This window comes from Chenopodium album, chromosome 13, assembly GCF_948465745.1.
Source record: "Chenopodium album chromosome 13, dcCheAlbu1.1, whole genome shotgun sequence".
In the NCBI taxonomy this organism is placed as follows: domain Eukaryota; kingdom Viridiplantae; phylum Streptophyta; class Magnoliopsida; order Caryophyllales; family Amaranthaceae; genus Chenopodium; species Chenopodium album.
In genome coordinates this window covers 3,537,273-3,551,706 of record NC_137846.1, presented here as the reverse complement: position 1 = coordinate 3,551,706, position 14,434 = coordinate 3,537,273, and the positions used below count along the sequence as shown (strand labels likewise).

Here is a 14,434-nt window from a genome sequence, read left to right as displayed (position 1 = left end):
AAGTAGAATCTAACGCAAATGTGCATGCATGCATCAATTCAACGGTAGTAGGTAATTAGGTATTAGGAATGAAGACTATATTTATTCTAGAAAGTTCTTAACGTCACCTTTAAATTATACAATATGTACTCCCGTAAACAAATTAATTTTGGGAAATTTTGTCAAGCTTTAAAACTATTTAGTACTATTTTATACGGATTATTAAAAATAAAATTAATAAATAATAATTAAAAAAAGGTAAGAAGGAATTATCATATGCTTTAAAATTATATGGATGATAATGTAGATTTTTGCATGCATAAGATAACAATTATATAAATTTTTTTTTTTATTTTTTTTTTTTTTGTGGCGATTGGTCAATGGGGATAGGAGAAACTAGGAAAAGTACACTTTATAAATTAAAAAGGCTTATTACCCAATAATGGTGGTAGATTACTAGACTAGTAGACGTATTATGCATGGTTCAAATATAAAAGTTCGTGGTCCAAGTTTTTATATAACAAAAATATCGATCACATGAATACTATTACTAATTACTCAACAACTTAATAATAATTTGAACTATTTCCTAAAAAAAAAAAAAAAAAAAAAACTACAGTAAAATTAATAAATTGGACTGTACTATATTCAAAATAAAGTAAAAAGTGATCTTACTTTACGATGATAACATTTCTACTACTTGTAAACTTTTTATGCTATAAAATTAATTTATTTAAAAAACCATTAATTTCAAAGATCAAACATTACATTGAATAAAAAAAATCTTATACTTATACTTGTATTATTCATGCTCTCTTTTAACTTTTATATTGTTGTTTCATACAACCTTTTACAAGAAAGTCAATTTACTGACCGATCTCAGTTTTAATTAGTAATCAATAATTGATTTTATATACTAAGCTGGTTGTAGGTTATATTAAGACTTTACACCAATTTATGTCATGCGTCCTTGTTTGCACAATCACACCTAATCGTCATGATTTTTTTTGGTCCAGATTTTACAAGCCAGGGTGCCGAGTAAATAAGGAAATTCACTCCTTCAAGCACCTTCATTTGATAAGATTTTATCTGAAGATTTAGGTAAGTATTTTACTAAGTAAGTCAAACATTACTTACCAAAGCACAGCTTGATCTGGATCAAATCCCACTAAAGGCACATTAAGGTGGCCGAGGGATTCCTTTAAATAACCCCCCACTCCTAAAGTATCTAGCCAGCTAACCCAGATTTCACTACCACAAAATAGGGAATAAGCAACACACAATACACAACTGTCAAGTTGGATAGGCAATCTCTAGAAATATACAGAGCGCCTATGTATGATAAGTGTTATGTATATCAAAACTTATAAAGCGCCTATCTAAGTTAACAGCTCTATATGATGTATCCAAATTTTACAATATACAATACAGATCGCCTCTCTTAATCAACTGTTCTATAAGTATTATAATATTAAAAAAAATGCATCATTTCTAATGACCCTAAGGCCCTGTTCTTTTGAGCTTTTGGGTAGAGTAGAGTAGGGGTCAACAGAGCAGAGCAGATTAAATTTTAGTAGAGCAGAGCCGAGCCGAGCAGAGCAGAGTAGATTTCAACATTATTATTAATACTATTATTAATGTTATTATTATTATTATTATTATTATTATTATTATTATTATTACTATTACTATGATTAAAAAATATTATTATTGATAATTATTATTATGATTAATAAATATTAATTATTATTAATATTAATAATTATTATAATTATTTAAAATAATTAATTATTATCATCAATACATTATTAATTATTATTGAAAATAGAGCAGAGCAGAGAAAATTTCTTTTGAGCAAAGCAGAGCAGAGCAGATTTGATCTTAGCAGAGCAGGGAAGGGCTCAGCAGAGCAGCTCTAAAGAACGGGGCCTAACTCCTTCATCTCCTTTCTAGCCGTCACTCACTTCCCTCTCCTCTTCCTGTGTTGGTGCTTTCTCTTCCTCTTTCAAATTTTAGAGCCGCCAAGAACGAACCAGAACAATTATATCAACCATCTTCATTCTTCTATCATCATTTTCAATTTCAGAGGAGAGAGAAATAGATAAGAAGATTGAGATGGGTTCCAATTCGGAGAAGAACAATTTCGAGGTTTTGCCATGACAAAACGTGGAGCTTATGCTGCCATTTCTTATATGACATGTGTTGGTAATTTGTTACTTTCTCTCTCCTATGGTTAGTTTGTGTGATTTTTTCGGTTTAATAGAATTGCTTTTTTTTATACTTAGGAAATTTTGTCAGAAAAACCCATTTATAACAACTATTTTGTTGGAAAAAAACTTATAAAAAAATTTTGGCAAGAAGAAACCAGATTGTAAAATATTTTTATTGAAGACAACCTAAGATCTCTAATCACTCAATTAATCACTAATTTCCCCTTAATTCTTCTAATTACTCATAACTCTCACTAACCATTTAATAATTAAGTTAATTAATAAATTTTTTAAAAAAAAACCACCCTCACCACCACCCTTCTCCCCTTCCCCCATCCTCAGCCGCCGCCTAGAACCCCTCACCCCCGCCGAACCGAACCCATCAGCCCCTCTCTGTCCCGCCGGCGACCCCGCTCTGACCTACCAGTTCAAACCCAAAGCTCTTCAATCTTCATCTACTTCCTTTCAATTTCATCCTCTCTTTCTCTCTCCTCCATTTCTCCCCCAAAAATGACATGCTCTACTAAAACTCCACCACCAACACTTTCTCTCTCCTCCACTGAACCCACCACCCAAAGGCCAAATCCGCCCCTCAATTGGGTCTCGCCTCAATTCCCCATCTCCTGCACTAATACACACTCCCTCTCCTTCACCTTCAACTTTGCTGGCTAAAACCTCCCCTGATCGTAGCTCAGGGAAGAAAAATCCGACCCACAAAAAATCCCACTCAATTTAGACGAATCTTCCCTTGATAACCCAGATGTATGCCCATTTCTTTTGAAGCTTATGAGGATGGCCCGATTAAGGCCCTAGATTTTGCAATTTAAGCGTTGAAATTGTTAGAGAGATGTGTAACACTCCGTCTAAAAACAGAAGGCAAGACGTTAGCGGAAATAACGTCGAGACGGTAATGTCACTCTATAGGTTACTAAAAAAAATAAAATAAAGGAAACAACTGAATAAATAAATTATTTAAGTGAAAGAAAACTCAATAAACATAGAAAACTTCAAACGAGGCAGAACAACCTCAAATCCATTTGCCCCCAAAAAAAAAATGGTCTAAAGATAACATAGGGAAGTCTATAAAACTGTTAAGAAACAAACTAAACACTCTGCTCTCAGCCCAGACTCAACAGAAGCTACTCTTCACCTGCAAATAACATTTAGGTTCCACAATCAGTGGGGAGTAACTAGCAGTTCTCCCAAAGACAAGGAGATCACATAGCAAGAATCAAGACAAGGTAAGAACAAAGAAAAAGGAATATGAAAACAAAGTCACAAGACATGAACTAAAAGAAAATAAAGATATTATAAAGAAACTAGTCAATGGAACATAGGGTTACTTAGTAATTTAAAACTTGAAAATGGAATAAAAATAATTGTTAAAATTCATATAATAATTCAAACAAGCAAGACAGGTTAAACAGTTTAGTAATAATATTTATATCATAGAAAATAAAATTTGACTAAAGTAGGATCGAACGCTAGTGGAAGCCCGCAGTCCACTTCCTAAGGTTTGTCAGGCGAACCTCCAGTCAACTCACAAGAGACTGTGTCTAAGAATGGCCAAACTCCCGGTGCCGGATAGAAGCCAAATATGGTCTTACACCTCCGAACCTCCCGGACGACAACAATTAACCCAGGTTATACTACTTGAATCCCGCAGCCAAGTAGTTGGCATGTTCTAACCATTGGAATCCCGCAGTCCAATGGCACCTAACTTACAGTCAATATAAGATTCGATAGAATAAAATAATATAATTTTAAATAAAATTATCAATGATCAGCAGAGATGCCACATATGGTCTTATACTCAAATATTATCAAATCAAACACCGCAATATGCATAGGTTAAATATTCTGTTACCAACACCATGAGAAGTCTTTTAATCACAAAATATGCACACTATACACATTCATATACATGTTGTCCAACTTATACAAATTTCAAATACATACTTCTATAAATCAGAATAATAAGATTGTTACTCTAAAAATTATCAAACTTGCACACATTGACCCACACATTGACACAAGTATAATAAGGTATAATAAGAGACATAACAAGGTTTAATCATGATTATACCCAAAACTGATCCCAACCAACAACTTACATAAAAGTTCAGATTTTAATACGACACAACCAAGCCAAAAATTCACATATTTTAATCACTAATCATAGTACAAATTACATACATGAAACACATCATGGTTTCTATGTGAAAATGACTTTTAAACTCACACTATGTTTATAAGAATAGCATACAGTAATTCGCTCCACTCACTCCACGAAACCAACAATACAACTCCTCTGAACAACAATCATGCTAGTTAAAATTATCACCAACCAAACTAGGAATTCAAACAATTAGATTTAATCATCATTATACATGAAAGTCAACTCTATAATACATATAGATTCAAAGGAAGTTGCAGGTCCAATATGATATAATGCACCAACACATGACGGAGAAGTAAACCGCAATCGAGTCCAAACAAATAGATATCTACTACAATGATCATTATTATACATGGGTTTTAATCCTTGAAATCAGACATAAAAACTAGAAGACAGTAGGCTCGTGATGCATATAATTCGCATAAAATCGGTAGGGGAAAACAGTTAATAATTCTGTCAAATTATAAATAGGCAACTAGCGATCGTACTAATTTTCGTCATACGACTTTCTCAATCGTTCTAGCCTAAGTCATGCATTCTAAACTAAGTGAAACCTAGTCTAAGGGATAGTACTAGTTACCTTGAAAGTAGAGTGCAAGATTGAGCACAAACGAGCCCCAAGGAACAAGAATCAATACTCCAAACGCCCTCCAATGGAACCCGCTACTTTGTGGACTTTTTTTGTGAGAAATTTTGTGAGTTTAGAGACTAGAATGCAGCAAGAATGATATAACATGGCTGGGCAGCGTGAGGTTAAAATAGAGGGGAAGGAGAGAAGTTTGAGGGTTAGGCAAAATTAAAGGGATTGGGGTTACAATCATCAATAGAGAGGTAATTGGGATGGGGGTTACAAGGAGCATTAGCAGCCAGCAAATCCCCTTTAATTCTCCCCTTTACGTGACTTAGTAAATGGGTCAACACTAGAGGCTAAAATAGTTTGGTCGGTCCAACACTCTATTAAACTAATTCGCACGCTTAACTTAAAATTACTACTACGACGAACTAGCACTAAGACGATCAATACTCAAAATAATATATATTATTTTTATTACTTAAATAAGAAAATAAAATTCATATTAATTTAAAGAAAATATTAGTATAAATATACATATTAAATAATACTTACGTCAAAAACAATATGGGGTATTACAGATGTGCGGTTGAAGGTAAACCCAGTTTGGATTGGCGATGGGTCTTCATGTTGTTGGATAATGCTTTAGCTGCGTTTAGGAAATCGGAGGTAGGGTTTGGCCGACGGGTTGGACGCCGGCATGGATGGGGGAGGAGGTTGTTGCCCTGGGAGGAGGAGAAGGAAAGGGTGGCTGACTGGTGGTGGTGAGGGTGGTTTTTATTTTATTTTTTTAATTTATAAATCCACTTAATTATTAAATAGTTAGTGAGAGTTACGAGTAATTAAAAGAATTAAGGGGAAATTAGTGGTTAATTAACTGATTAGAGATCTTAGGTTGTTTTCAACAAAAATATTTTACAATCTGGTTTCTTCTTGCCAAAATTTTTTTATAAGGTTTTTTCCAACAAAATAGTTGTTATAAATGGTTTTTTCTGACAAAATTTCCTTATATTTATTGGTAGTTTTTATGGCATGCGATTCAGTTTGAATTGTTAAACTGAATTTTGTTGATGAATCTATTGTATTGATTGTGTTGAGAAATATATGTGTGATTTGAATGTTTTCATTGTTTAAGCTTGTAATTCGCTTCAATTGATTGTTAATCCAATTTTTCTTCAATTGATCGAATTAAGCCATTTTTTAATACGAATTTTGGGGTTTTTTGGTCGAATTTTTGTGAGTTATATGGGTATTATTTCATATCTTGTTTTTTTTTTTTTTTTTTTTGCTTGATTTTCGATTATTTTGGGTTTGATTTTTGTTAATTTTGGTTTGTTTGTCGTTAATCTTGGGTATCATACGAAATTTTCGTTTTTTTTCATACGAATTTATAGTTTTGTTTTTATTTTCATATTAATTTGTGGTTTTTTGTTCAAAATTTTGTTGATTTTTGTGTGTTATATGGGTATATGTCAGGTCTTTTTTCTTTTTTTTTTATTGTTTTTTGTGGTTTGATTTTCGTTGCTTTTGGGTTTGATTTTGGTTAATTTTTGTTTGATTCTTATTAATTGGATTTGTGCTATCATGTAATGATGCTGAACTTTATGGCAGAAAGTAATCTAATTCTTTAATTCAACTTTGTGAATTTATGTGTGAGTAAATGAATTGTTCGTTTTAATAAGTTTCACTGAATTTTTGTTAATGGATTTGTTCTTATGTTGTTAAGGTATACCTTGCATGGCCGAAACCGTAGAGGACAATACATCCTGGAGTAGAATCAATTACCTAATTTTTTTTTTAAATCTAATTTAAACTTTATGTATATAGTATGTAATCAAATTTGTATTTTTTTTTTTTTGAAGGGAATGTAATCAAATTTGATCGTTATATCGAAGCAGAAGAAATTTGAGTATTATTATTATTATTATTATATAATTTTTTAAAAAAAAAGAAGGAAAAGAGAACTGTCATCTAAGATAGGCGTTCTCTATATATATGGATAGCGCTTTTCCAACGATGACCGTTTTCTTTCCCTTGTTTTTTATTTATTTTACACATGGAATAGAGAGCTGTTATCTTAGATAGGCGCTCTGTATCTATATAAATAGAGAGCGCCTAAAAGAGGCGATCTATAGACTTTATAGGGCACCCCCTCACAAGAGCGCCTCTAAGGCGATCTCTATTCCCTATTTTGTGGTAGTGTTTGGAGGACTTGTGAGAGATTCCGGCTTGATAGGACTATTCTCCTTAAATAAATAAATAAATCAAAAAAAAAAAAAACTTGATTATTGGTATACAAAATGAAGTTATGTATTATAGTTATTAATTCATACATGTTAATACTTGCAAACTACCAATGAACTTTCGGGAATATGAGGTGGATAGCGATACCACTAATCCACCAACTCAACCTCAAAGGAAGTGAATATCTAATAAGATTTATGATATTAAAAACACAAAACTTAGCTTAGCTAATTGTTGTATTGTATAAAATGCATAATAAATTATTCAATATGTCAATTACATTAGCTCATCTTAGCTTAGCTAATTGTTGATGGTGTTACTAAATTAATTATGGTAACACTAGGCAGATTTATAATAATTTATCATGTACTTATGGACCCTCTAATAGTTTCATTTCTCTATTCATCTTGTCATTTTACTTGGTTTAAATGTAGAGAGAAGTGTAACTTGAGGGAAATAAATGGAGTGTCGATTTAATTAGTAACAATTATCAAATTGACAAAAAAAAATTTATCAAACTTGCATAGCAAAGTTAATTGCTAAAATTCATGGTACATTATCAAATGGAATTATATGTTACTCTTATTTTACCAAATTGGCATTGCTTAATAATAATTCTTGATATTATTTACATATCATTATTTGAAATTGTAACAAAAACCACCGTTGAATCTTCACATGTTTTAGTAGACTATCTTACATCAGTTACATGACTCATATGTATAAAGGCCGTTGGAAAAACAAGGGTAACATGTTTCTTTGAGAAAAAAAAAGATGCAAAATGCTTCATATTTAAATAAGACGGTTAGATTTACACGTCACAGTTCAAAGTAAAATGTTATAAACCATATAACCTGAAATAAATCGTGTTGAAACCACTTTTTATACTTGATAAGAATTTATCATGTTGTAACAAATTTTCAACTCATTCACACAATATAAACCTTACAAATTGAAATACACGTTTTTTCAATTTTTCAAGTTCTGTCCGTTACAGCTCAATAATAAAATAATAATAAAAAAATCGTTACTAACCTTATTATTATTTCTCTCTCTACATATAATAATAATAAAAAAAATCACAAAACTATTCATCAATTTTTATTAATTTGATTTAACTCATCATTATCCATCCACATACACTCTTATTACCAAAAAAAAAAATATTATTGTTAAATAAGTTTTGGATAAATAAATATATTTTCTTAAAATGTTATATAAAAACATTTTCCATGGTGGTGAAAATAGAGAGATAGCAAAAAAAAAATATTTCTAGAGAGAGAAACCTCCTTTCTTCTTCCTTCTTCCTCCTCCTCCTCTCTCTTTCTTCATATATTCTTATTTTGCCTTCTCTTCTGATCACTGTTTTTTGGGTTGTTGCGATTTTCTCTCTCCTCTAATCTCCATTTTTCATTGAATTTTCAGCAATTTTTTCTTCACCATTTTTATTATTTTCTTCGAATTATCCATTTTCGTTTTCTCCTTTTTCGTGCTCCATGAACTCTTGTTGATTTCGCTGCAAGTTCTGAGCTCTGAATTTTTTGTGCTGAAATTTCAATTTATTTTGTTAATCTCTCTCTTAGACATTAATTGATCCGTGTTTAAAGAGGTTTAATGAATTAATTGCTTCATTGGGAGGTTTCATGATCATTAATTAAGTGGGGTTAATTGTTAAGAGAGATTATCGGAAGTTAGGGTTTCGAATTTGATTCGAAGAATTGCTGAAGAAAATTCGTCGCTTTTTTGTGAAGAATTTGGTGGAATGGAATGGTGGCGCTTCTGAAAAAGTAGGTGCTTCACTCTAACATTTCCATTGGAAATATAAAAAAAGTGAAATTGATTTTTGGTGATTTTTTAGATCTCTTACTTTATGCAATTTTTTGTGTTGTGGGAATAAAGGAAGAGAAATAAAAAAAGATTTTTTTTTTATTCTTCTCTTTTGGTGGAAGTTTATGATTCTCTGATTATTGTTAATGTTATAATTGTTATTATTATTTTCAGGAATTTGGGAGTATAAATTCGTAATTCTTTGGGTGTAAATTGTGCATTTGAAGAATCAAAGCATATGCTAAAGTTATAGTGGTTGATTTGATTGTATAGTTTGGTTTGTAATTGTTAGGGTTGAATTTGATTTGAATTCATAAATTCATAGTTTGGAATTTGATTAGAAAGTAAAAATAGAGGGTCATTTTGTAACATTAGCAGTGACGGATCCCTCAATTGAATATAGAGGGTGTGATTGTGTAGCTGGTCTGGAGTGCTTACTAAATATAATCAGGGCCCTGAGAATGGGGTCCTGCTTATCTGCGGAAAGCAGGAGCCCTCTCCCCGGTTCTCCGTCCGCGGGTTTAGGGGTTAGGAGGAAGAAGAATGCCAAGAAACGATTCGGGTCTCGGGGTAATTCCTTTGATCATAGGAAGGATGAGTACCTGTGCAAGATCCCGGGCCGGTTGTTCTTTAATGGTTCCACCGAGGTTGCCTCTTTGTTTACTCAGCAGGGGAAGAAGGGAACCAACCAGGATGCTATGATTGTTTGGGAGGTGAGGTTTTTAATCCAATTTTGTTTATGTTTATGTTTATGCATCTTTTTGTTTTGCTAAAATTTGATGTTATGAGATGTTGATTGTGATAACTATTGATTAATTGTTTCTGATTTACTGTAAAATTTGATTTTGATGGGTGAAAGTTAATTTATGCCTTTATGGATAAGTAGATTGTGTACGTAGTAATGAAATTAGAAGTGGGATAAGAATGTATGATTGGTTGTTTCGAAATCCGAGCTGTAGACATCTGGAATGACCATTTGTGTTTGGCTTCTTATAATTTGCTCATTAACTTTCATCACCTGGCATAATTAGCTCTTTGCTATGGCCCTCTCCAATTTTTTAAAACTAATTAATTTTTAGGCCTTGTTCTTGTTCAAATGGGTTTATTAAAATAAATTTATCATTATTCTGGTTGAAACATCACCTTCTCTATTTAAGCTTTATATTGTGTTTGAGTAATGATTTTATCATTATCTATAGTTTAGTATGCATTCCTTTTTGTATTCATTTAGTATTTTTTTGTATTATCCTATAATTCCTTGTCCAATTTTGTTTTCTCAGCTAGTTTCTTTCTTATCCAGTTTTTCCTCAATAATAGATAAGAAATAACTATATTCATCCTTATCCAACATGCATTTTAATATAGGTAATCTGCTATATCCGTTTGCCACTGAAACTCTAATATACATAATATTTCATTTTAGACCATGATTATTGCCACTGAAACTCGGCTACTAATTGCATACTAAGTAGAATTGACTTGTATGATTGGTAGTTTGACTGTGATGTGACATCCTGAATTGATTTGCATCTGACTAGATGTCTGAACCAACATTCTATTTTTCTATACTCGTATAGTCATATGTCTCTGTCTCCTTTGCACACAGTCTTTCCAAGTGTATTTCAATTTCATCTTCTTCTATGTCATAATGTGAAAGGAGATTCTTTTGAGATATTGTCTCTTTCACTCCAGACCTAGAGCTATTCTGTATGTGTTTGAGAATTGATGATGTTCCTGTAAAGTTAACGAGCTATCTTTGCTAATTACTTAATATTATCCTTATTTGCAGAACTTTTGCTCAAGAAATGATACTATTTTTTGTGGGGTTTTTGATGGACATGGACCATATGGCCATATGGTTGCTAGGAAAGTAAGGGATTCCCTTCCTCAGAAGTTACATGCTCAGTGGGAAGTGAATGCAAAAAGTGAAGAAGTTCTCAGAGAGATCAGTCTTAACTCTAGCAGCATGAATTCAGAAGATACTTCATTTATATCTGCTGATGAAGATTCCAGGGTCTCTGTTGATCTTGAAGAAACAGAGAAAGACCCAGAAATTTACCAGATCCTGAAAGAATCATTTCTAAAAGCTTTCAGAATCATGGACCGGGAATTAAGAGTACACACAAGTGTTGATTGCTTTTGTAGTGGAACTACAGCAGTGACATTTATAAAGCAGGTTTGTGGACAAAATTTTATTTGATACTTGTAGGATTCTTTATATAAATAAGTTGCTTAAGCAATTGACTATGATTAGGGGCAAGACCTTGTTATTGGAAATGTTGGTGACTCGAGAGCGGTGCTAGGGACCAGAGATGTTGACAATACTCTAGTTGCTGTGCAGTTGACTGTGGATCTTAAACCAAATCTGCCAGGTTTGTTTCTCCTTCATGACTCATTTTTTTTTAAAAAAATAATGCCTGCCTGTATGCTATGCCTATAATTTTGATTTAAGAAAGCATGCATCTCAATTCAGAAGCAGTAGCATGTGCTCTTTCACTGCTGTTTGTTTCTGTATATCTTAGCAACAAAACACATGCTTTATCAATTAAACGCTTGCATTGTTCATGATGTTCTTTATTCCTAAGAGATTCTTCAGTTGCTGTTATTTTGTTTGATATGGATCAATTTGAACTTCGCTACTTCTTTCTTTCACTATCTAGTCCATGAGATATGTGATAACTCTGATAAGTAATTTCTGTTGTTGAGTCCTGGTGGACCGGTGAACTGTCTCAAGATAAATGCTTTTTGATACGGTTTTTAATTTAATGTTTCGTTAGAAATGTTAATTTGTACCTTGATTTTGGTATTGTTTTCTGAATAGCTTAATGCTATGTGGCACAGTTTCTTTTTTTGTGTAACTTTGTTATCTTGGATGGATGCTATCGCTTTCTAAATAGTGTAAATGTCTAGGATGTATGCTTTTGTTTTATCTCTCCCTCTCTTTTTATTGATGTAATAAATGGGTTTTCAGCTTAGGAATGCTGTGAATTATTGAAATGGGTTGACTACTTGACTTCAGTGTTAATGCACATGTGGATGAGTTGATTTCGTTCTAATAAACCATATGGAGTATAAATATTTTACGATATCTTCAACATAGTGAACATGGCTTTTACCTATGATGGATTTGGTCAGGCAGTTGTTGAGATAGTGTGGTGATTTTTTGTGGTCCAGAAACCAGAATAGTAATTCTTGCTGATTTATTTTTCTGCTTTCTCTTTGACGATGCCTATTTTTAATATTATCTACCCTTGAAATCATTCTTTCAGTTAAGCATTTGTTTTATATCAGTCACATTTTTATATAGCTATTTATTAGCTATGGAGTATTTGATCAACAAAATCCACCGGTGGAGCCACTGACACTTGTCAGTTAAAGTTTGTCATGCGACACTTGGAGTTTTTAAGAATAAATTGTGGAACCCAGTACGCAATCTTAAGCTGTTATAGAACACAAACAATTTTTTGGTGTTTTGGCAAATACCTTAGTGTTTTCTGAGCTGATGCTTTGCATTAGATGGTTCTCTACATGGTTGTACTACCCTGATGCTGATGCTTTGCTCCCCATTTAGAAGACAATAATACAAGTAGTGTTTTTTCAGTGATGGTTTCGATGAACATGTCTAGTGGAGCGAGTTGCTTGTGTGCATTAGGTGTTCTATTAACGATGCACCTGTTTAGGAATAGTTTTTTGAAAAAAAAAATGCCAAGAGAACTGGATAGAAGTCTAGGAGCTGCAGTACCTCAAATCATCAGACCAATTAGGACCATGTATTTAATTAGTTTATTGCAAATCATTGATATTTGAATTTGAAAGTAGCTTGTATCTGGTATATTACTTGTACAGCTTTAAGCAGTATAGAGACTGCAAAGGAGCCTTCTTTATGCATTTTTGTGTAGGATGACACCGGGTGATAATTTAGTTGCCATTTGCCTTATAATTTGGCAATAACAAAGAGGGAGAGGGGGGAGGAGCCTGTGTGATGTGGCTCCAATTTAAGATAGGATATGCATGTGTTTTGGACATTGCAGACGGCCAAACATGATTGTTTCCTAGTTTCTCTGGCTTTTGTCGTGGAAGTCTTTCACTATAGGCTTACTGTGCCTTTGAAATTTAGCGTATTGCAGCATTTCTTGAAGTTTTTGTTGTTCATCATGTATTTGTTTTTCTTCATTTCAGCGGAAGCAGAGAGAATTAAGAAGTGTAGAGGTCGTGTTTTTGCACTTCAAGATGAACCTGATGTTGCCCGGGTTTGGCTGCCAAACAATGATTCACCGGGCCTTGCCATGGCACGAGCATTTGGAGACTTCTGCCTAAAGGATTTTGGCCTTATAGCGGTGCCAGACATATCATATAGGCGCCTCACTGAGAAGGATGAATTCATTATTTTGGCTACTGATGGGGTATGACTTATGTTCAATGCCAACCACTTTTCTTTTTATTCCTTTGTCTCTAACCTTTTATTAATTATACACCATATTGCAACTCCTGACAGATTTGGGATGTCCTCTCGAACAAAGAAGTGGTTGACATTGTAGCAGGAGCCCCTTCACGATCCACTGCTGCTAGAGCTCTGGTTGAAACAGCCGTCCGAGGATGGAAAATGAGATACCCGACTTCTAAGACAGATGATTGTGCTGTGGTTTGTCTTTTCCTTGACTCAAACACAGACAACATATCTTCTGCTTTTGCTTCCAAAGAGAAAGATCATCCAATTTCAGCAGAACCAGCTCAAGCTGGGGCTGATAAAGAGCATGCCAATGGCCCAACCACTGTTGATCAGCAAACTAGCGAGGTCGATGAAAAGGTTGCTACAGAGGATGACATGCTCTTGGATGACTATTCAGCCTTAGACGGTGTTACCCGGGTGAATACCCTGTTGAACCTGCCGAGGTTCACACCAGGGAAAGTAGGATAAGAAAACTTTGAGACGAAGGCTCTGAACAATGTAAGAGTAGGAGTGTCAGCTTGGCTGTAAACTTTTTATTTTTCTTCTCTTGCTCTTTTATTGTCGTCCTGTAATTTTTTATAGTTACTCAGTTACTATATCTATCTACAGAAGTTGTAATTTGAACAGGATAGACTTGCCCAGTAATATTAGGGTCCTGGGAAGTAATCCTCTATAGCTGTAGTCGGTTAGCCTTAAATTTTGTAAAATCATTAAAAAAAAATAAAAAATATTGTAATTTGTTGATTATATTTTGCCCTTCTGATATACTGTACAACCTGGTTTGATGTGATAATTGTTGCATATTGCAGCAAGCGATAAATGATTATGTGATGTGTGATGAGTTCGTGTTGTGAGGAGTTTTCTTCTAGACTTGTGTTGTGTAACCAGTGAATATCTTCTTGACATACGAGTTCTTGTTATATTTATCTTAAAATTGATCTCTAAACACAATTATTTTTCTAGTTTCGCCATTG

General features: G+C 33.3%; 1 protein-coding gene across 1 annotated transcript; it reads left to right on the top strand.

Moving 5' to 3' along the window:
• Positions 1 to 8,446: 8,446 nt before the first annotated feature.
• On the top strand, positions 8,447 to 14,207 carry LOC145574274 (putative protein phosphatase 2C 33). Its single transcript, XM_081632027.1, has 6 exons — positions 8,447 to 8,970; positions 9,185 to 9,723; positions 10,800 to 11,186; positions 11,265 to 11,382; positions 13,190 to 13,413; positions 13,506 to 14,207. Exons 2-6 carry the CDS (start codon positions 9,472 to 9,474, stop codon positions 13,926 to 13,928), a joined length of 1,404 nt encoding a protein of 467 aa, XP_081488153.1. The 5' UTR covers positions 8,447 to 8,970; positions 9,185 to 9,471; the 3' UTR covers positions 13,929 to 14,207.
• Positions 14,208 to 14,434: the final 227 nt, after the last annotated feature.